Here is a 24,386-nt window from a genome sequence, read left to right as displayed (position 1 = left end):
AGATCTTTGTGGGTTATTAGCACCAGAAGATCTCTAGCCAAGAAGTGGCACTTTCCCCATGCTTCTCAAGTGTCTGATTAGGAGAGCTGAGATTCCCACTGCTTTCAGGCTGCTGGGGGGGAAGAGAATTGTAACCTTTCACTTTAGAAAGGTGTCCCAAAGTTACCAAGGAAGATGAAGATTAGAACTCAGTGCTGATTCTACATCTCAGCAGTGAAATAGACATCTAAATTTCATAAGTGGCATTTGGACCTGTCCTAAAACATAGGTTTTAAGATATGTATCTGAAAATAAAGTTGGACTAGCCCTTGTATCTAGCATGTGGTTTAATAACTTGATCCACAGGACAGTTAAAGGGAATTGCTTCTGAAGTGGAAATTCAGCAACCTGGAATCCTAAACAAGTTTATTGGGACGCAAGTGGAACTTATTTTCAAGTGAAGGGGTTTAGGTCACAGTGCAAGTCTCACTGACTGCAACTTTGAATTAAGTAGATTTACACACATAGGACAGTTCTTATAGCTTTTACAATGTCACATCTGAAGAGCATGAGCTTATGCTCCATTTTAGTGGTGTTTACATACAATTGTCTCTGGATGAGGCAGGTATTTCAGGCAGGCAGATTCTGAACACTACTGAAGGGAAATAAATACATTTGAATGACTTTTGTCTCCAACTAAAGCCAGGGAGTTCTGTAAAATGGACTGAAATAAGATTCTAAAGTATCACAGTGATGGAGATTTTGAAGGCCAGAAAAAACATTTCACGTAAAGAATTTTGCTATAATGGCAGCAGCACGCAGATTTTGCTACTGTGGACCACTGGAGCTGGGGGATGAAAAGACCTTTGCTTTTTTCACCTCTGGTGTCGAAATGTCTTGGTATAACCTTGATATTAGGACATTTAGTAGTGGTAATGGTGCATGATAATGCTGGGATTTGTAGGAAGGCATTTCCATTAACCTCAATGCCACTAAAACTTTGATTTCTAAACATAACCAGGCAAAAACTAGTTGAGGTGAAGTATTCTAAGTCTTCTTGTAGAATAGAATGAAGAATGCCAAGTACATTAAAATTTCAGTGTGCACAGACTAAGTTTGCATTTTAGAGGGATGGAAGGAATAAGTAAATTACTGTCCTGTGTGCAGAGTAGGTGGATTATACATGCTTGTTCCTGCAATATGTGGAGAGAAGTTTTGGTCAGGTGAGTTGCGGATTTAGCCAAAAAGCTCTATCAAAGATGCTGTCTGTGCTGGAGAGGATGCAAAAATGGGCAAGCAAAATGATCAAGAAAGGTTTTAGTTTAGAAAAATGGCAGTGGGGGGGGGGGGTGGACACACTTGATCAAGATGCTTAGAATTATGTATGATGTAGAGGAAGTGGACACTTCTCTTTCATTATACTAGGATCTGGGATCATCGCTTGAAGCTGAATGGTGAGAGGTTCAGTACAAACAAAAGGAAGTACTTTTTCATACATTGCATAGTTAATGAGGGCGCTTGCTATCAGATGCAGTAATGACCACCAACACAGCTGATTTTAAGGCATTAGACCAATGGCTGAAGGACAAGGTTACCAGTGGTTACTAGTCATGACTATATGCTACCTCCAGGATCAGAGGCAAAATGCATCTATGTATCAGTCACTGGGCAACAATAATAGTTCGGTGCCATTACCCTCTTTTCCTGCTTATGAACACCCTACTGGCATATCTGGCTGGCCACTGCAGGAAACAGGATGTTAACTAGATAAGTCATTCGTCCACTCCAACAAGACTCCTCTTATAGCAAATCATACAGATCTCATAGTATTTTTCTGGCATCTGTAGATTCTTACTGATTTAATCATTATCAATTTCTGTACTTCTACAAAGGCTAAATATCCAGCAAATAAATGGCTTTTCATCTCATGCTCTTTCAGTTGCACATTTCTTCAGCTACATTACATTTTTCATTAGCATATGTCTAGATAACACTACATTTAGGGAATAGCAGAACTCCCTCTCCCCAGGGAATATTGGGATTTGTACTTCTACAAAAAGGGCTTGGGGTCGCTAATGGAAAATTCTAAGCATGCTCACCTGGCTAGAGTTCCTGGGATTTCTAGGATCCATGATAACTACTATAAAATAATATATATTTCACAATTGAAATGCCAATGTAAGTAGAAAAATCAGTGACTATGGTTGATTCACTTTAAGCCAAAAGTTGTGTGTGTGTTGCCATTATGTCTACATGGCATTATGCAACCCTTCATGTTTTCTCCACCATGAATAGCCTTATAGCATTAAACGAGCAAGTTGTGTGGATTTTCTTAAGTCCTTAGGGATCAACATTCAGAACAAACTGAATGCCCAGAGTAAAGGTATATAATTTCATTTGCTATGATTTTGTGACAGAATTCTTACAAGTCAGATGTATCTCTTAAGTAACAAAATGTATGGTCAATTGATTAACTAATACTATTGAGAGTTTGGAAGGAAACTGAGAGATTGAAGGTGCAATCCAGAGACAACATAAATGTGCTTAGGTCTAAATCCTAAAATAAACAAGTTTATACAGTCTAATGGTGCAATCTTTTGCATGTTTAGATAGAAACTTCCAGTATTCTCCAGCCAGCCATGCTCGGGAATGCTGAGAGATGTAGGACTTATGTTATCTGAACATGCACAAATTTGCATCCCAAGGTTACATTCTGAACCTTATTAATTTCAGTGGGAGTTAGGATGAAGTCTATGTGAAACCAGCTGAATTTTCACCATTAACTTCTTTGGATTAAGATCTTTAAGGAAGCTTCTTCTGTGTATTGTAAAATCTGAATTGTGTCTAAGCGCTCATTTTAACAATGCAACATTATCAATGACTTTGTGGCACTGATAAAATGTGGTCAAAGATTAATATAAAGTACATCATCATTCAAATGGGCCAGGCAAGCAACAGTTAGCTTAGATAAATTGGAGTTCTCAAAGATTTGACATGTGATGCCCCTGATCATGTGGACAGGTTTTCATTTATCATGTTAGACATGAAATTTAACATAGTCTTAATTTACAGGAATGCCACCACTTTCTGAGGGAGTGGGAGAGGCAAGTCATCTGTGTGTGATAGTGTGTATGCATGGGAAACATGAGAATGCCAGCAACATCTGTGGTGGAACCAATTGTGTCCAAATCCAAGCTGATTTCCACCACTGGGGCTGTGATACTGCTGGTGAAACTGAATCACTCATCCCAGCTTCCTTCACATAACTAAATCGACCCCTGAGTGAATTTATCAGGTGCTTGACCTATTTATGCCAATGCTGTATGGAAGCATATACAGGGGTACCTTGGTTCACGAACGCCTCAGTTCACGACCAAATCGGTTCATGAACAAAAATTTTGGAAAAAAATTGCTTCCGTTCGTGAACTCCACATCGGATGACGAACATGATCGCGGCCATCTTCCCTGCTCGTGATCGCAAATAGACAGAAAGACCTGTGGTCACTTGCTGTGAAGCTTTTTTGTGTGCTTTTTAGTACATATAGTACTGTAAAGTATTATTCAATAATAATATTGAATAATGGCTCCAAAGAAAGTGCAAACATGGTGGTAAAAATTCTTGTGATTAAAAAAAAAAATTTACAGAACAGATTAACCTTATTTACATTGAACCTTATGAGGAAATTTGACTTAGCTTGTGACCAAAATTGGCTCACAACCACATTTGTAGGGGTCAGAACGGATTAACCTTATTTACATTGAACCTTATGGGGAAATTTGACTTGGTCCCCGACCGATTCGGGTTGCGACCAGAGACGTGGAACGGATTAAATTCGTGAACCAAGGTACCACTGCATAGGAAAATACTGATCTTCCCTAATAGAGGGTTAGGTGGCTACTTTGCAGCTGCTGCGTGTGTGTGTGACTTTAAGGCTGGTTTCAGTGGTATCCTCCTACCAGATGGGAGATTGCTTGGCTGTGTACCACAACAGGACAGGTATATCTTAACACTGCATATAATCAAGCAGAATTGCCCAAAGCACCCAAGCAGATGATATATTTGTTATTTGCAGCAACCTTAGAAGAGAGAGCAATGGAGCTGCTGAGGGTACTGTAAACAGGGCCATCATCTAGCTAGTGGTATGAATAAAAAAGGTGTGTGAATGGAAGATGTTTTTGGGGAAAGGGTTTTGGCAAATATGGGGCATCCCATTTTTGCATTTAATCCAGATAAGTTGCCCTTGGTCCCCATGAAGTGGGCCACACATCCATGTAACATGGAAAGATGGCACCCAGATTTCAATGTGTGTTCCCAGTGCACATCCAAAAAATGCTCGCAAGAGATAGAGGTGCAAGTTTCCTTAAGTTGTGGTGCATCTGGGGATGTGGCAGAGGGCCTGACAATGTACCACTGAAATTTCTCATACTATGCTCTTTTAATTGATCTGAGCCAACATATTCATTATGCATGTGTTCCTTGTCTCCCACCCATCCCCAGGTTTATAAAAAAAACATCCATTTGGTGGTGAGATTATGATGATATTCTATTGTTCTTCTCAATACCTCCCCCTCATTAAGGCCCTACACCTTTTGCTGCTGAACTCCAGTAGTGACCAATGAATGTATCCGGATGCCCACATAAAAAACCTGGTATCTGTCTTTCCACATCACAAAGCACGCTGCAAAACCCACTATGGCCGCAAGAAGGTTAAGCACTATCTGGATCAGCAAGTAAAGATTGAAAGTACCAGTTATGTCCGTACAGTCAGATACATTCTGATAAATGAAGCTTCTGCTGAGGGGATCCACTGTGTCCAGTTTACACTGGCAGATCTCAAGGTTGGTTTCACAGATAAACTGTGTAATCTGTGAATAACGGTAGGCAGCAAAAGCCACAGCCAAAACACAGACAATCAGACTCAGAGAGCTCAGCAGGAAGTATGCAACCTGGAAAGAAAACACAATGAACATCTCTTTAGGACTACAGCCAGTAATGTCTGTGTTACAGTTACAGTGAATGCACAAAATTTAGGAGTGCTTGACATTTATATATGAATTCTGACAGTCTTGTATGACTTTTGGGAACGTCCAAAATAGATGTCAATTTCCCTACAGTTTTCCCTTCCCTTTCTGACATGGCTGCCAGGAGGAGATTGGAAGCATTTTCTTATGTATTCACATCAACATCCTGTTTCAAACACTTCCCAGACAGATGTTCCAGCTAAGCGATCAGCAATTATTACTATTATTGTTATTCTCATATTACATTTATACCTGCCTTCCTTTTTCTTGCAATGCAGCCAAGGTGGCTTATGAGGTGGTACTCCTCTCCATTTTATCCTCACAGCAACAGTCCTGTGAGGGTTTGGCTGAGAATTTGTGACTGGTCCAAATTCACCCAGTGAATTTCATGGCCGATTGGGCAATATTGCCTTGAATCTCCCAAGCCCAACTCCAATACTCTAACCACTGCACTACAGTGACTCTCAATCTCATGTACTATTTAAATATTCAGTAACAGGTGTTACTATAGTTGTCCCAAGCTTGGGACATAACAGCATACGGATGAGCTGTGTCTGAGCAGACCAAAGCCATGCCTCATCCAGCATCCTGTTTCCATGGTGACCCACTAACGCCTATGACAATGGCCCTCTCCTGTTGCATTGTTCCCCAGTCACTGGTATTGAGAGGCATACTGCTGCCTCCAATCCTGGAGCTATTGTGTGGTCATTATGACTACTAGCTGTTGATCTCCATAACCTCCATGAATTTGTCTAATATTTGGCTTTTAAGCAGGTTGTCATCATTATTTCTGGGAGCAAGTTCCATAATTTAACTATGTGCTGTGTGAAGAAGCGTTTCATTTGGTCTCTTTTGAATCTTCCACCATTCAAGTCCATGGGATGACCCTAGTATTCTAGTATTGTGAGAAATAAGAGAAACATGTCTGTCTAACTCCATACTGTATTTAGTGAGATCATTTTGGAACCCTTTGCAATCCCTTTTCATTTTTATCACTCCAAAAAAATTCCTATCATCTACAAACTTGGCCACCAGGCTGTTCACCCTTGACTTCTTCTTCTTCTTCTTCTTATTATTATTATTATTATTATTATTATTATTATTATTATTATTATTATTTTCAATATAATTGAATGAAAATAATATGGTGCACTGCCCAATAGCCAAAGCTCCTTGGGTAACTGCCAACAGTTGACTGAATTAAAAAAGTGCCTGTCTCGATAAAGAATCTGGAGGAGCATATCTTGCACCCCTCCATTTTGAGAATTGTCCCTTTATTCCTACCATTTGTTTCCTGCCCTTTGAACAGACCCATAAGAAAACCCTTCCCTTACCCCTTAAGTGCTAAGTTTACTCAGAAGGACATTATTTAGCTAGTTTGTGGAATAATTAAAAAACACTGTTGATGAAATTAGGACACCTAAAACCTTAATGCACACATGATGTGTTGACTTGTTTACACACATGAACAAACATGGATGAACAGATTTTTGGCAGACAGTAGTGTAGATTTGTTGTAAATGGAGATGCGTTATGCCATGATTAATAAGTGATAAGGCAGCTGTTTATGTGTCACATCACAGAATGCTGACTTGGATGGATCTCCTATGTTCTTAACATACCCAAGAGTGGGCCTTTGGACTTTACTGAGCATTTCTTGCCTTACCCCTCCCCATCCACACCAAAATCTCCAAGACGCCTTCTCTGCTAAAGCCCCCAAAGTTCAATAAGACAGTCGTCATGTATTAACTGAATGGACTGTTCCAATCTGGATTATGTTTGCTACTTATGTGTATGTAACATAAATACTGCTTTCAGTTAGCAAGACATTGGATATTTTTGCTTTCTTCTGTTAAAAATATCATCGGAGCCCTTCTAGGTAAGAACAAAGGACCATTACTATAGTTTAACATCTTTATTCCAAGTGCTGCGTTCTTACCAGGAAGTGTACAAGCAAAGCATATAGACAATAACCCTCTCCATTCATTGTCCCCATTATTTAATATTCAGATGTAAAGAAGCTCTGACTAGCTCTATCATGGCTAATGGCTGCTGACTAAGTTGTCTATGTCTTTTAAAAAACCATTTAAGTTAGTGGCAGCAAATCCCATGAGTGAATTGTGCATTGTATGAGGAAAGAAAAAAACTACTTTTTTCTTTTGTCTGTCATGAATTTATTGTCAAACTATCTCATTGGATGACCCCACATTTTAGTATTATAAGAGAAGGTGAACAAATTCTCTCTACTCAGTATTGCCCTTGTTTTTTTTTCAGCTTCTTATGTATCTGTCAGCAAAATGACATGGATGAAAACGCGTTTCTTTAAATAAAGAGTTTTCTTTTTTGCGGTCGCAGCATAAGCCAACTATCAATACAAAGGCAGTTTCATGACCTTGATGTTCCAAGTGTGTACGTCTTGATAAAATCTATAGGCCAGGTATATTTGTCTTCCATCTACTGTATGAATCAATCTTCCTGTTTGTGACTCAGTTTTGAGGAAAAAATAGCCAGTTTTATTGATGGCATTTGAAGCAACTGTATACTTTCTGCCCTCAAACTAACTTAAAATGCCCAGAATGTTATTCTGCAGACTCTGTTGAAATCAAATGAGTCCATTGTCAAGTTACAACAAATGAACCCAAAAGTGGGGGAAGGGGACAAGTTTAACTTACTTTTGTACTTTTAGTAATAAGGTTGCAGTTGGAAAAATAAAAACAGATCATTCCGTCCTTCCGTCCATCTGTCCTTCCTTCCTTTTTAAGGCACAGAAAAGGTAGCAGCTAACAATTAAGGATCGAACTGGACACAGTATCAGATCTGTGATTGGATTACTTGAAGGTTTCAAAAATGGAAAATGCAGCTGTGAGGGGTGCAGGATGATGCAGATTGGAAGTACAGAACTGGAGGGGAGGGGTTAACCCTTTCTAGTTGTTGCCCCACCCACGAAAAGAAATACATCTGACAAATACTTAAAACACATGTCTTAAAATGTACTTGTTAACAATAGCTAACTATGTATCCACATTGATGTGGTTCCTAAAATTCTTGTTCTCTTCTCTTACACCGGCATATTGATTGAGTTATTAAGGATGGGTATTCAGGTGGTGTTTTCCATGGTCCTCACAAGTGAGGCCTGGGCTGGCTGTCCCATCAGACAGTAAGTTTGCTGCCTCAAGATGAAGATAAGCCACAGCAGGGCTCTATAGACCAAGGATGTGCATGCCAGACAACCTTCCCTGCATTGTCTAAGCTAGCCTGCTGCCCCCAGACAGGGTGGAGAACAATGTCCTACCACCAGTAGTAGTAGGCTGGTCTGGTCAGCTTCTGTACATGGAATGTAGGTGGGAAGCCTCCTGTCTTTGTCTCAGAGAGCCCAGCTGATGAGAAATTCTGTTCTGAATTCAAAATGGAGGCAAGCTTCACCTTTGTACCTGAAAAGGTTTGCTCTGACTGGGCGTAAGCGTAACAATGAGACAGACTTCAAAGACTCTCATCCTCTACTACATGTGTCATTACTCTGCCTGGCCCTTTTCTAAGAGCAGGTAATTTTGGCATGCTTGTATCACAAGTGATTAAATGATCTAGTCACAACTCATCAATCCCCAACACTGTCAAAAACAGTGATATGTACAACAGAATTAGCCACCCCCCAGTAGTGATCAGAAAAAGAGGTGGTCAGAATTGTAATAGTTCATGCAGAAAGTGTTGACAGCTTCCTCTGTGTCTGGAACTTTGAGCTCAATGGAGTTTTTAATTGTTTAATCCAGCAGTGCTAGCAATTCTCTTGCGGTACACCCATAACTTTCTAATCCTGATACAGTTAAACAAAGATCCAGATCAGTATAAGCTATCAGGGCCACCTCTACTATGAGGCAGATTGAGTCAGTGGCTCTGAATGGAAGATGTTGGGTAGGAGGGTCTGGGAGTCACTGCAGAGGGTTGGAGGAGAGAGGTGTGCATTTGTGTGTGTAATGACTTTCCCCATTATTGCTGCCATGACGGGTGATGGAGAATGCTGTCCTCCCACCAGTGTTGAAAGAGGATTGAAATATCAAGCCAGCTGTCATCTATACATGGAATGCGAGGGCATACCATGTTGTCCTTTGCTTTGAGCAACAGAAAGTCTTGAGTTGGCACCAGCTATTCTCAATTATAATAATTCAGAGTTTTTAGGCTGTAGTCTAGCAGTAATGTCTATGTCAGCATAGCTCAAGACTATTTATTTGCACCTTCATAGATGAGGAGCAGCAGCTTTGGTACCTTCATTCAACTTCATGTACTAGGCACCTAAGTTAGGAGACCAGGCCTGGGAAAAATATTCTAGAACCTTCTGGATTGGATCCAATTCTTGACAGGTTTAGATGTGTTGATGGGTTTGTAAAAAAAGGAAACTATGTTGGGTTCTATATAGACATAACGCTTAAACAAAGACCAAAAAAAAAAAAAATCCTTGGCTATCTTGCCTCAACTAAAGGAAATAGCATCCCTAACCAACCCCACTCCCCATATTTACATTTAGAGGGGACAAATGGCTCAATGACAGTAGCTGGGGACTAGTTAAAACTAGGATGCTAGCCTGTTTGGGTCTGGCCTCAGCTGCCCGCCACTGCATAAACCTGGGCCATGCATCTCCAGTGTGTTAACACCACAACTGTGCTGGGTTTATGAATGGGACTCTAAGGAAACCTTAATCCTCGTATTCATTCCCAATTTTAACAAAATCATAACCTCCATGTGCCCTTCTCCACAGGGCAAGCCCTATCATATGGCAGCAGGTGCTGAGGACCACAAGGTGTTAAGAGGACAGAGCTGTGTGTGCCACATGACCTGTTCCACACCCCTCGAGCCAGTTTTAATGCATCCCCAGTGTTGGCATCAGAGTCAACCACCAGGGCAGTGTGCATCTGTTCAAAGAATGAGGAGTGGCCACTACCTCATCCTTTGTTTCAGGCAGCAAAATGTCTTCTGCCAGCCATGGTTTTCAAACATGAGGCAAGTAGTCTGGTCCCACAGCTGCTCTGTAATTTGAGCACTGCACCACTGGCATCTGTGCTGCCAACGTGGTTCAAGCAAGATGCTGCTTGTGTGGAACTCCAAAGGGGTAACTGTGATCGTTAGTCGCATAGCATCAAGTTGTAATTTCGCCAGTTGATGCCTCTCGCCTGCAAAATGTAGGTCATCAGCCACTTTAAAACATATATATGCAGGCTTTCAGGCAATCCTTCCAGATACAGAAAATCATGTGAGCTTTTGGACAAGAGCTATTACCCCATTAACGTTTTGGGCATGCTTTCAGAGACCAGAGGGACAGGACATTTTCCACATGTTCAAGTGAGGAGAATAGGGTTGGAGAATCAAAGGAGTTTAGGAAGGAGCACGAGGTAACCCCGAGATCCCATCAGCAGATCAGTCACATGACAGACCCAGAAGCAATTCCAAGGCTGCACATATGTCAGAACAGGGAGCTTGCAGAGGAGCTTCGATTTCTATTTTTCTTTCACAGCTGGAGATAAGCACAGCCTAGCAAGGGCAGCATAAGCACAGAAGCAAAAGGGGTATGTTGGACTGTGAATGATTCCTCACATGTTTGATCCTTTGTTTCACTGCCAAAAATTTTACATGAAAATTGAGACATGAGGCAAAAACTTGATCATATTTTGATGTGGCTTGCATGCTATCTTACACAAACAATTTTGGAACAAACCTACCTGGGACTCTGAGCCAGTGTTTCATTTTTGAAAAGTCACCAGGATAACAGAGATGCAGAGAGTGACTTGTCAAAATAGTGCCAGGCTTAGTGTTGTCTGGGATGTAGCAGCCTCAGTGACTTGTATTAGAAACAGGTGGGGGCTTCCTACAAGCACAAATACCATCCACCATGCCTCCCCTTTAAATAACAAAACAAACAGTGAACAGCAGGTATTTATTTTGCTTCCTCCAAGCAGGAGGTGAGGAAACAGGCTAGTAACAATCAATGATTGACTATACCCCACAATTAGAAGGTATGGATCTCTTCAAGAAGCTGAATCTTTTGATCTGTGTATCACATCTGCATCTATTTGGCTACTTAAATATTTTTTCTACTTTTGTTAGACATCACAGTTAAGGCATTCCAGCTCCTACCCTCTGAGCTCATACGCTGGAAAAAGAAGCAAAATGAGGCTATGTACCTTAATGGTAAACTGCATGCAGGTCTTCTCATCTGGTTGGTAAGAAACACAGAGCATTACTAGTCCCAGTATAGCCACCACGCAGACCTATGAAAGGTAAAGTGAAACTGAGATTACGTTTTAAGACCTGTGCTTGAGGGGAGAAAAGGAGGCAGACAATATCAGACCAAAACATACCATTTCCAGCACATACTGTCATGCACTCACTGTATATGTGTATTATTTTATTAGCTTTCATTATATAAGCTGCCTGACAGCATATGTTTTCTTGATGGCTCACAGAAAGGAAAGCAAAGGAAAGCAAAGGAAAGCAAAGGAAAGCAAAGGAAAGCAAAGGAAAGCAAAGGAAAGCAAAGGATGCAATATGAAAATGGATGATCAAAGAACAAATAATTGTAGGACAAAACTATGTTCACCTGAAAAAAGAAAAAAACTGATGTAAACCAATGTAAAACTGATATGGCAGCTTGAATATACAACAAAATGTAAATCAGGAGCCCAGTTTTTTTAAAGGCTCATTTGAATAAGGTCTTCATCTGCTCCTGAAACAAAAGCACCAGATGAGTCTATCTAGGAAAGCTATTTCACAGGCAAGGTGCTATTGTGAAGAAGACTCTGTCCCACTCAATTCTCACTGAATTAGAGGGTGTGGTATTTTGCTGCAGTTTTTAAAGCAATAGAAGAACCTAAAAATCCTTTTTGTCCTTATTATGGCAAGGACATAGAAAGAAGTACGTATCTGTACCGTGGACACTGGTAGCACCATCCTTAGCAGCACAATTCTATGCCTGTTGTCAATGGGGTTTTACTCCAGTGCATGTGCTCAAAATTGTAGTCATGCATTGCCATTCTAAGCATGCTTTCTCAAAAGTAAGTCCCCTGAAATTCAGTGGAGCTTATTCTATGGTTAGTGTTCTTAGGATTGCAGTCTCTGAAGACTGATCACCTGGAAACAGTCAACACAACAATTTTGAATCCTATCTGAATTTTCCCCTTCAAAATGACACTGTTCTTATTTTCTTGGGAGTTTAAATTTAGTGTAAGGGGACAATTTCTCTGAACCCAGGTACGGATTTCTCATCAGCACTTTGCTGGCTAAAAACAGATCTCTTGGCCCTGGAAGTTCTGTTTCATGTAATTTCAAGAAATTCATTTGCCTGAGAATACAGCTAAGGAACATGTGGTATGCCGCTTATTCTTTTGTTGTTGTTGTGTGCATTTGTATTTTGGTTCTCCCATTTATTTGTCTTTATATATAGTTGACAGGAGAAGTTGACAGGGATGTCAAGGGAAAAATACTGTTAATGTTGCAGGTGCTTCTGGGGCTGTCCTTTCCAGGTCCTTACAGAGCTACTGCTTTTCTGGTCTAATCCTCTGTGTCCTTGTTCTTTACCATCTCCATGATGCCTTTAATTCAATTAACATGTGCCTAATGCTCAGATCTTGAAATGAGATCATACCTAGCCACAGTCAAATGATAAATAAAGTTTAGACAGCCATGGGAGTAGCTGAAGAGTCAGGGTATAGATATAACAGGCTGAAAATATCTGAGCCAGTTCATAGCCAGAGCTTCTGGGTCCCACGTGCAGAACAGCTGGGAAGTGCGTCCATCAATATACAACTTCCAGGTGTCATCTGCTTAAGTCATCCTTGCAGAAATTGCAGGGCCATACCACTATGGATTGATTTGGCCAGCAAGAATATTTAAAATCAGGCTTGTCTTTCAACTGGCAGCTGAAAGGGGGGGGGGCAATTGTATAGTAAAATCCAAATTGCCACAGCAAACCAACAAGCATAAATTAGTGTTCTACAAAGCAGTAGCAAAGTGGCACAGCAGAGCAGTACTAGAAGAGCAGCAACTCCAGTATTTAAAGCCCCAGTTTTAAAACCTGGCATCTGAAAGCCAAGAGTGTTGATCCCAGGGGAAGATAGCCTGGTTCCCTTTTTATGCAGGGCAGTCCTCTATTTGAAGGTGACTTTCTGTTTGACCAGATGTCCAATCCAAGTCCAGATTAAAGATAAAGAACCATAAAAAGTATTCTCCACAACTAGCACCTGAACAGGGTAGGTACATAGGTCATCTGGTCTGTCTTCCACAGAGATGGATTGTACTTCTAATTATATTACAATTATGTCTAAATATACATTAGCATAGGTAAACATTTAGGTATAGGTATGCAAATCACTTTCCTCTTTTTTGGTTGATTCTTAAGTGCCCACCCTTGATAGCCCTATTTATAAAGAGTAGACCTAATTTTGGTCAATTTCTGCCGGAAGTCCAACAATAAGAGTATGTCTGTGGATGCAATCCACTGTAGTTACTGGGAAGTAAATGCCACTGAACTTTTGTACAAACATGAATTGGACTGTGTGGTAAGTAGATTTTAAAGAAGATCTTTGGAGACAGTACTATAAATTCTGTACTCTACTCACCTCTTGGGCCTACTTCTTTCAGGGCTAGTAAATCTGTGACTGAGCTGAACCACTTTGGACTGCCAATGGGGTCCACATGCTCCAATAACCCTCTTTATAAAAACACTCCCAGTACTTAGGACTTAAAACCATGTATAGTTTGCTTTTATACGAACAAGTCCCGAGAAGAGTTAAGCTCATACGCTGCACCCTCCACCTTGCTTTTTCCCTCAAGTGCAAGTCCTCATCCACATTTGTAGCCAGAAAATCAGTTTCCTTAAATATCCAAATGGGTGAGCTATAACTGATGCTTGCTTGCAAACCCAGATCACAGACCAGAGTTTGATTGTGTTTTAAAGGCAAGCACAATTATAACTTCTTGTTCAGGCAAACAGTTTCCTGCAAATTAGGATCAGAAAACCAGAAGAGGGGAGAAAACAGCATGTTTCCCAGGGAAGTACGCCTGGCACCTTCACTGATACCTTTTTGATGCCAGGCAAGGACATTTTATTTACCAGACATTTTAAGAATAGATGGATTAATATTTTACATTTTTAAATAAATTTTAATGATTGTTTTATCACTGCTCTACCTGAGGTAATTTTATTGACTGGTGTGGCTATCTGTTGGGTAAACTGCATTTTTATTGTATTTTATTTCATGGATTTTAATTGCATTTTATTGTAGGAATTTTATGCTGGATTTTTATTGTGATACACTGTGACACTGCCCAGACAGCTCTGAAGATCTATGGGAGCAGTTTATAATTGTAAAAATAAATAATTACAATAAATCTTCTGAGGACTCCACTGAGGGACCCACAGGTAACAATAAGACCAAAAGCACCACTGTTTCCACCTGCCTGGCCTCTTCTGATCTGTATTGTTTTGAAAGTTTTTTTTGTATTTAAACAACAACAACGGGGAGGCTGGCATACTGCAAAACAAAGCACCGTCCTTCAGTGTCGCCTTTATTTCCAAGAATGTCTCTAAACTCTGGAGACATTTTTAAAAATTAAACATGACAAATATCTGTTTGGCAGGATGCACATTTTGTCCAGGGTGCTTGTTCTTTGTGATTACTTTCTGTGCGATGGCTAATTTTGTTGTCTTTGTGGGGGCAAATATGTCATTTGGAGATCAGGTCCCACCTCTGCTTTGTGTACAGTTACTTGTCCAAGTTACTTAGCAGTTTGGTTACTGGGAAAATGGATGTTGAAGCAGAAAACTGTGGTGGGTTTATATTTAAAGCTCAGTTCCAACATGAGCTTTGTTGGAAAGTTGTGAGTTACACCAGCTTGCCTTGTGGGAAGTGGGTGTTTTGTGTCTGGCCACACGCATCCCATGGCACCTACTCTGTATGCTGGCAAGTCCCTTCTTTGTGGCCATTTTCTGGAAGTGCCCATTACACTTTCTCACTATTCCAAATGTGTCCACCAACCCTCCAAAATTGAGGACCCTGGGTCCTAAACTGGTGTCTCAATGGAAGAAAGAATCCTAGCCTTTGACACAGTTATGTAGTCTGTGCAAGGGATTTAATTTATTTGGGGGGATGGAGAACCATTCAGTCATGCAAAGTCACCCCTGCTGAAACTGAAACATAAGTTCACCTAAGCACCTCGATGAGAAAAATTCTCATGGTGGATCCCCAGATTTTGTCAGTACAATGAAATAGGAAAATTGAGGAAATTTATTCTAGATGCTGCACTTATTCTGACATCAATTTCAGGAAGTTTGTGCTGTGCCTTTTTAACTGAGGCACCCTAGATTCCTTTGTCTATGTCCTTACTCTGGAACTGACTTATTTATGACTTAGAAGGTGTGGAAGGCAAGAGATAGTTAAACCATAAATTACCTCATAGATTTATTTTTGAATTTTTTTGAATCCTATTACAGTAAGTCAAGTTTTACAGAGAGGGAGGGAGGGAATAATGAATTCCAGTTCTTTTTTTTTTTTTTTTCTGGCATGCTGAGAACATTTTGCTCTTACTGGTTCACCAGCTAAATTCTCCTTCATTCATGTTAATGGACTAAAGCACTTGATTTTCAGCATGGAACACTGTGACAGTTTTGCCACTAATAAAGCAAAAATCTTTTCAATAAATCAGTCTCTATTTAGCACATTAGCACTCTCCCTTCACTCTTCTGTCATAGTATGTTAGCAACAGCTAAGCGGGCAAAGTCACCCCTGAGGTAATTCCAAGAGGGATTCACAAGGATGAGCTTAGGCTATCCTCTCTAACTAACTTCTCCGAAATGGTCTTAAAAATACATTTCAGGGGTTTTGGAGGACTGGCAAAGTGAAATGTCGCTCAAATACTGGCTTGGGGAACAGGGGAAGAAATGCACTTGAGTGGGATGTTGCTAAAAGAAGCACTTGCTGGAATTTTACACCACATATCCGTGTTCTGCTATGCTGCCAAGAAATGAACCATTGCTCATTTCAGCCTTAATCAGTGAATACCAGAAAGAAGCACAGGCTTGAATACAAACTTCTAATTTTGGGAGCAGGGCATATGATATTCGTCCCCAACCCACCCCCTGCCCCACCCTTTGTACTGCTGCTCAATCTGTATGCTGATTTCATCTGTTTAAAAGTGAGTTGGTAAAACTAACTGAGGTGCTCTGAGAATAAGCACACAAGATGTTGCTGGTATTTTGGCTCTGTTATGTGCACCCGTGTACACCTACATGCGAGAGCATGGTGACAGATACAGCTGGAGCCAAGACTGCAACTACACCATGAACACACACACACACACACACACACACACACACACACACAGATCAGGCTTGAGGGAGGTGGGTGAAACCCCTTCCAGTTTCATGTGTGCACACTAACAAATACACACATGCACAAACTTTCCTCAAGGCAAAAAGCTGAGCAGAAGTTTAAGAAAGAGAGGTATTACAACAGATGGGCAGTTGGAGCATTTGTCCGTTCAGCAGGGAAAGGAAGAATACAAGGGGCTGAAGAGACAGAGGGCAAGCATGTCAGAAAGGTCCCAGTCTTGGCTGCACTCCATGCTAAAAGTGCACTGCTAGGGAGGTTCCCTCAGACATAAGCCCCACTGGCTTCAATGTGGTGTACTCTCAGGTGAGTATTTATAAAATTGGGCTGCAATGCTGGTAGACACACTTATCTGGGAGTAGCTCCCATTGAACGCAATGGGGTTTATCTTTGAGCAGATATGTCAACACGTTTTCAGAGCATTATTTTAGTTTACTCTTTCTTAATACTTCAAAACACCTATAAGGTTAAATTAATAAGGCAGATCAGGCAAAACTCCTTTTGAAAACACCTATGGATGACATAGTTTAGATGACACGTTACAGCTTACCATAAGCTACTTAATCCACAACAGACCATGGTTTCTATGGGCATTACACTGCATATGCAACCCCATTCAGGGGTTATCCTGTCATGTAAACCTGGCAAGCGTGGGTTCTGGGTTAAAGGACACTTGCATAATCCTAAAAAATACCAGTGATGGACTTTTATGTCACTGAGAACTGCCCTACAGAGAGGTTTGTACCTTCAGCATGCATATTCAATATGCTCAAAACCAGCAAGCTACAGATGCCCCAGAAAAAATAAGGGCACAGTCCTATGCATGTTTAGACACAAACAAGTCATTCAGCTCACAGCATTCTTGAGCCAGCATAGGGCAGGGCTGACTGTGAATGCTGGGGGTTGTAGGACCTCTTTCTGTTTTGCTATGCATAGGATTGTGCTCTAAATCTGGGAAGCAAACATTCCCTGGGCAATTAATAATTACAAACTGAAACTCATAAAATTACAGTCATACAATAGAAGGTGTAAAATACGGAAAACCAACAGATGCAGAACTAACAGGGTTAAAAGTAGTTCTAAGCTACAGGTTCAAATGCCTGGGAAATTTTTAATTTCTTTGCCTAATGTAGAAAACACCATACTAGTCAAGCCATTCTAGGAAGGGCATTCCACAAGTCCATAGCATACTGAAATCTGAGGGAGTAGGAAGTATTTGGGGGAAGCATGCCTTGGGATCATCCATGTCCTGAGGAATAATCATGTGGTCTTATGTACTTAACCACACATTAAATGCAAATATGTGTATCTGTGACCCCACAGTGGGTTTGTGTGTGCTGTGGGGGAGGAATTTAGACTGGGGAAGCTGTAGAGCAGGGAATGCATATTGTTCCCAGATGTTTTTGCACTCAAATCTTGCCCCCACACTTTTTATTCTCCAATGTGTATTTGCTGAGAAACCCATGGAAGATAAGGGTAGGGTAACTGTCTTCCTGCTTTCACTAAGTGGTACCCCTTAACTCTTTGTACAGAGCTTTGTTGGGGAGGGGGGTGTCTTGTTATTTGGTGAGCCTGTAATGCTTATAATGTAATGTAACCGTGAAACTGAAAAAGCAGAGATTTCACTGTGAATTTAAAGTAGAGTTTTTGCTTTGGGGTTGGAGTTAAGAGTAAGAGGGAGAAGGTTTGGCCTACCGTGTTAGCACCAGCATTCCTGGTAGAACATACAAACAACGGTTTGGGGTTGCAACTAGGGACTATTTGGCTGTTTGACAGGGGACAGTCCTTGACAGCAAGCTCTTCTTTTGATGCACTACTGTGTATGTTTTTGAAGGCCTCATGCCAAATACCATGCATGTGTATTTTTAATTGTTTTGAAGCAGTTTTTCTTTCATGCATTGCTTTTGAGGCAGTTTTTTCCACACAATGTGTGATCTATTTGTTTTAACCAAAGGTTTGGCTGTCAATTGTGCCTCATGTCCAAAGATGCCTTCATTGAAGAGATCACTTCCAGTCCCCATAGCTGGTAGATGGCCCACACTGGTCCTCATGGCTGATGTACACCAGCCAGGATCCAGTCTATGTACAAACACTAAGTTATCTTGTAGAAAAACAGGTAAGTGTTTCCAGGGCTTTCTTTGATGCAAAAGCACTGTTGGGAGTGACAAGAAAACTGCACCTTGGGACTGCCCTAACATAGTGTGAAATTAAATCAGGCTGACCTGATAACTGCTTGGGTTGTGATGCATGGGAGCAAGAAGCATGGGCTGAGGTGGGGCTTTTGGAAGCATTTGCCTGCCAAATCTTTACTTTTTAGGAAATGGGCTCTCTGAGCCTTGTTGTTCTGATCATGGGCCTTACCATGCTCATGACTCCAGCATCAAGTAACTACTTATGTGTGTGGAGTATGAGCCACCAGAGATCAACATAGAATAGACTTGCATATTGGAAAGCCTCTCTGGTATAGCAGTCAAAGGGTTGAACTAGGAAAGCTTTCCATATCCTGGAGTCCTCCAGCTGTTTGGCTTCAATCCCCAGTAGAGCCAGGCAGCATAGGTAGTGATCAGGAATGCTAGGAGTTGGAGTTCAAAACATCTGGAGAACACAGAGTGGAGAAGGTTGAACCAAAACACAAGAGATGTGGGTTCCCATCCTCATTAAGGAGCGAATTTCATTGGTTGCCCTTACATTGCTCCTTACTTCTCAACCTAGCCTATTCACAGCATTGTTGGAAGGAAAGCCATGCAGATCGCTTTGAGTTCTGTGAGGGAAGGTAGGATATTAGTGATTTGACAATCAGGACAAATCATACACTTTCACAGCACAATGCTTTTCAAAAGGCAGTTGGCACATGACTGTGAATCACATTTCACGCAATCAAGCAAGTGTGAACTAGTTTTAGTAGCCTTGAATTAGGATATTAATATATTCCTGTTCCCACCTGTTTTGATTTAAAATAGGAATGAAAAACTCTGGGCTTTCCCCACTTTTTCTTTTTACTAAAGCACTTAATAAAATTCAGTATTCTGTTGTGAGAATGCAAAAACTATATTGGCTAAGAAGTACACTTGATTCTAAAATAACCATTGTCTCCCTGGTCTCAGCAACATTCATATTTGGAACAAATGGGCCTAAGAAGATAGGTGTTTTCAATGCCACGTGTAGGAGGGAAATGGTACCGAGTCAAAATACTGGATCATTTGGCTCAGCACCATCTGGAGTAGCCATGGCTCTCCAGAGGTTGAGACATGCATCCTTCTCAGCCCCACCAGGATATGCCAGAATTGAATGAGGGATCTTCAGCACACAATGAATGTGTGCTGCCACTGACTTATGGCCTTTCCTATGTGAAAAGGGTCAAACAAAATGTCACTGATTTAGTATGTATTCCCACTGATGTCAACCAGATTGGTATAGTAGAGAATACTCAGCTTGGGTTTAAATTCCCACTCAGATAGGCAGCTCACTGACTTTGGGCAATATGTTTCCTCATCCTAATCTACCTCATAGGATTGTTGTGCCGCTAACATGAGGGGGGGGTGGAGACTCTGTTTGTCACTGTGAGTCCCTTGAAGGAAGGGCGTGATATAAAGCTTCATCCTATGGCACTCTTGCATGATCAAGAAACAGACAAAATAACTAATATTATGCAAATAGGATATGGGTAGGGGACATGTGACCTTCCAGGTACTGTTGGACCATATGACCTTCCAGATGTTGTTCCACTACAATTCCCATTTGCCCTACATAGCATGAGCAATATTGCTAGATGATGGGAGTTGAGCTCCAATAACATCAGGAAAGCCACATGATTTCTATCCCTGAAATAGGAAGCAGTTATCAGGTGGCTTCACTCACTGAGTTCTAGGAGGTAAAGCAGAGGCTGCAATTTTACACTGGAGAGGCAGGACTGGGATCAACAGGACAAATTCAGCCCCCAGTTTAATGGTATCCCTGAGTTCATGCCTTTATTGTCTCCCATAGAAGTAGATGGCTGTCAGGCATTCCTTCGTACATCCTCCCCAAGGCCAGGAGGCCATGCTTGCCTCTGGCAGATCTGGGCAACAGGTGAGGCCTAGAAATGAAGGCCTGGCACTTTCTCTTGTTCTGTCTCAGGCAGCTTCCTCAGCAGTGGAGGAGGAGTGTGAAGGGAACTGGGAGAAAGGGAAGTAATGGTGTGAATCTGCATCTCCACATCCTGCCAAATCCTCTATCTAATAGGATAAACACACCAGTATGTGGTCCATGTGTGGGCAGTTAATTTTTTTAAAAATATGGGTATGGTGGATAGGAAGAGCCAACGATCGTTTTACAATACAGTACTCAGAATGAATTCATGAATGCTGACAGATAGTGGCTTGAAATTGTGCACAGTTGTTTTAGCAACATACGTTACAACGTACACCATATAGCAAATCAGCTCAAGATAGGACCACACACAATATACATGGCCTTATGCCTTTCTCCCTTCTTAATCACTGTAACTCAGATCTGAGATATAAGTACAACCAGATCTGAAGCCCAAGGTCCCCCAGTGGATCACATGTTTGCACCCAACCACAGCCTCATTGGCTGCTTCTACTCTCTTTTCTATTCATACAAGGCACCAAGATAGCATGTTGCTTGCATTTCCTGGCTCTGCCTGGCTTGGGACACCTTTGAAACGCACATATTTGAGTTTCAAATCTAACCCTTCAGCACTGCAAGAGTCAAGCCACTAGGGCTGTGGCCAGACGACGACGACAACACTAATGGAGTGGAGAACAAATCACAACTTTGTTGTTTAACTCCTCACATGTGGAAGCTACAAAAGCATGTATTCATTTCCCCCATGGTTAGAAACATCTTTTTAAAAAACGCTCATTGCTTTATCTTATTTGCAGTCCTTTAGCTTGAACAGATGTGTATGTGTGAGAGTACATATAATACCCTTAAGCCATAAATACTTGCTTTGCAATCTGGATAGGTATGCTAAATATATATATATATATATATATATATATATATATCAGGCACATAGCAAATCCCCCCCATAAGACTTCTATGCAGCGTGATATAAAATAATATAGATTTGTAATTTCAATAGCAGTTTTCCTGGAACATGTTTAGAACAGACATTAAAAATCACTGCAGGACATTCGTTGTTCTTGTTGTTCTTTAAGAGAGAGAAGTTAGCTTAGCTCAAGAATAATAAGAGTGTAGTAGAGCATGCAGTGGGTTAGTCTTAAGTGCAACATTGCATGCAAGTTGGCATTCCTGTTGGCAAAGGCGCTTCGAATGCAAGAAACAGACTTGGTATGCTTACAATTATGCCAGCCCAATATGGAGTGTCTCTGACTAGCAGAGAAACGCTGATGCCTGCCATAATGAAGCCCAGCGCTGTTATAGAGGCGCCTAAAGCCAGCTGCAGCAACGCAACCAGCAACGGGAAACGGCAGCCACAGCACGTGTGAGCTTCCTCTTCCTGGGCCGCTTTGGGATCTCCTTTGGCTTGCTTCTTTTTCATCGCTGCTTCTTGCTCCTTGGCGGGATCGTTGCTTTTCTCTTTTTCAGCCTTTCCTGCCTGGTTATTAAGGGACGGGTTGGTCTGGGCTTTCTTCTCTTTTCCCATGTTGATGAACTACTTTGTTCTTTTTTTTCGCCGATGGGCGTGTTTTTGGGTGCCCCCCCTCCCTTCTTAATTCCCCCCACCCGAAGGTTCCCGTTGTGCTAGTGGCTGACTTGTTTCTGCTCTTTGAATCGAAGAGGCTGAACAAATATGGAAAACATTTGGAGCAGATTGTCAGAGGCTTCCAAACGCCACATATAGCCCAGAGAAGAGGGGGAATCTAAGGGGATAACGGACTGCCAACACGCACGAACGAATTTGCTGGGCTTTGTGTTAGTGTGTTTGGTCGAGGGCTGCTTGCACGTGAGAATGAATGCTCGCTTGTGCGCGGGTGGGTGGGTGGATGGACGCTGCACAATAGAAAGAATTGCACGCTGCGGAGGAGATTGTGGACAAGTGAAGGATGTTGGTGTGAGAGACAGTGGCATTTAGGACTAATGAAGCTGAAGCATCAGCATCCTAAAGTATTTCAGGGTGTTTTAATTAGTGCTCAGAAGCGAATATATCAGGGGACAGAGGTGCAGAGGGTGAAAAGAAAAGGGCACCGGGAGAACATAGTCGTTCCAATGAAAGCAGAGGTCAAAGTGCATCTCGCTATACTGAATTGGCAGAGAAAGAATATTTGCGGAAAAATTGTGGTTCTTCCAAACTCATCATAATTATGGCATTACCGCTGAAGTTCAACAGACCTTTTTTCATATATATAGATATAGCTATAGATATTAAAATTTTTAAACTAAGACTAAAAAAAATAAAAATAAAACATCACAAACATTAACATTGGATTCACTGGGTCAGCCTCCTACTACATATTTTTTAACATTCTAATATCAAATTCCAGTTAGTTTATCAGTTTGAAAAACACCTCTAAATTTACACCAAGTCCTGTTTCTCCAGCCAATTATAAAAAGAGTCCCAAGTTCAATAGAAATCAGTATCCTCTTTCTCCTTCAACGATAAAGTTAGTCTATCCATTTCTGCACAGTCCAAGATCTTTCTTAGAATCAATCCATCGGTGGGCAGCTCCTCACTTTTCCAATACTGAGCAAATGCAATCCTCGCCGCTGTAATTAGATGCAACATCAAATAGATTTCCTGTCTGTTAACATCTTCCGGTATAATGCCTAACAAGAAAACTTCGGGTTTAAAAGCAAAGGGTTTTTGTAATATTTCCTCCATCCATCTATGTATTTTAATCCAGTACTTTTTTGCGTTGGCACAAGTCCACCACATATGATAAGAAGTACCCATTTTATGTTTACATTTCCAACATCTATTTGACATATTTGGAAACATCTTAGCTAGTTGACTTGGTGACAAATACCATCTATAGAACATTTTATATAAGTTTTCTTTATATGAAGTTGCTAAAGTTACTTTAATGTTTCTTTCCCATAGTTTTTGCCACTTTTCTAGTTCAACATTAAATCCAACGGACCTTTTTTTTTCCTTTTCAGCAAGAATGAAAAGAATTCGGCTTGCCCTGTTGCTTACCCCAGAGCCTTTAATAATACTCTAGTCTGACGCAGAAAGTTAGCTGTGGGGGCTTTGCTTTTCCTATCATGTACCTCTCTGGCAGAAAAAGTTTCACCCACTAACGCTCTCCTGGTGTTGCTTCCAGATGGAGGAGGGCCGTTAGGAGCTCTGTGCAGTGATTCTGCCAAAAGTCTACAAATTAAGATGATGTTGATACCCGGTAAAATTCTGTGAAGGAAGCTGGGCGATTGCGCAATAATGGCTTTGTCTAGAAGTATCCAGCTACTGATAAAAAAAGGTTCTGAAGAAACACTGTTTTATTTATAAATAATGTTTATATGATTCCTTCATCAGAGGTTGTTCCAGGCAGTTTACAAGCTTTCAGAAAGTGAGCACCGTCAAGTTTGCATGATCTGCCCCTTCATCTTATACTTTCTCTACACACTCTGTGCTAGAAAAAAGGTCAAAATGCATTTTAACTTAGTTTTTAAAAGTTGTTATGGTTTTTTAAGATAGTTTTAATTCCTTGTTATTTTTGTTTAAAGTTTATATTTTTTGATATCTTTATAAACTGGTTAGGTCGGCTTCAGAAAGGTAATAAAGAAATGTACCCTTAAACCAATGTTTGTGTACCCCCTAGCATCTCATTTTATCGTCACAATAACCCTGTGAGGTAGATAAGGCTGACTAAGTTGGCTCAGCAACCAAGTCAAGTTCATGGTTGAAAAGGCTAAGTTGGAAATGAGTTTAGAAATTCCGTGGAGCCATCCTAAATGGGGTGCAAGTGCACAGCGGCAAGCGGGAAGTACAGGTGACCACACTTGATCATCAGCCTGAACTATGAACTCTTAGAACAGTATCATGGATTTTGCCACCTCACCTGATGGCACTGCTATCATGTAATTCAAAGCAGTGGCTCTGCTATGGAC

At 41.0% G+C, this 24,386-nt stretch overlaps 1 protein-coding gene across 1 annotated transcript; it reads right to left on the bottom strand.

The window, feature by feature from the left end:
- Nucleotides 1–3,642: 3,642 nt before the first annotated feature.
- SSPN (sarcospan) lies at nt 3,643–22,079 on the bottom strand. Its single transcript, XM_044423495.1, has 3 exons — nt 21,679–22,079; nt 11,172–11,258; nt 3,643–4,926 (listed from the first exon to the last, which is right to left on the bottom strand). The coding sequence occupies exons 1-3, from the start codon at nt 21,982–21,984 to the stop codon at nt 4,561–4,563; spliced, it is 759 nt and encodes a 252-aa protein (XP_044279430.1). The 5' UTR covers nt 21,985–22,079; the 3' UTR covers nt 3,643–4,560.
- Nucleotides 22,080–24,386: the final 2,307 nt, after the last annotated feature.

The sequence above is a fragment of the Varanus komodoensis genome, unplaced genomic scaffold (assembly GCF_004798865.1).
Source record: "Varanus komodoensis strain SLA01 unplaced genomic scaffold, ASM479886v1 scaffold13_3, whole genome shotgun sequence".
Lineage (NCBI taxonomy): Eukaryota > Metazoa > Chordata > Lepidosauria > Squamata > Varanidae > Varanus > Varanus komodoensis.
This window is presented reverse-complemented; position numbering and strand designations above follow the sequence as displayed.

Excerpts from the sequence above, each read along its gene's own strand:
- SSPN (XM_044423495.1), bottom strand. The coding sequence starts at position 21,984 with ATGGGAAAAGAGAAGAAAGCCCAGACCAACCCGTCCCTTAATAACCAG. Across the intron at positions 11,259-21,678 it reads CATATTGGGCTGGCATAATT|GTCTGCGTGGTGGCTATACT; the intron begins GTAAGCATACCA and ends TACCTTTCATAG. Across the intron at positions 4,927-11,171 it reads GCATGCAGTTTACCATTAAG|GTTGCATACTTCCTGCTGAG; the intron begins GTACATAGCCTC and ends TTTTCTTTCCAG.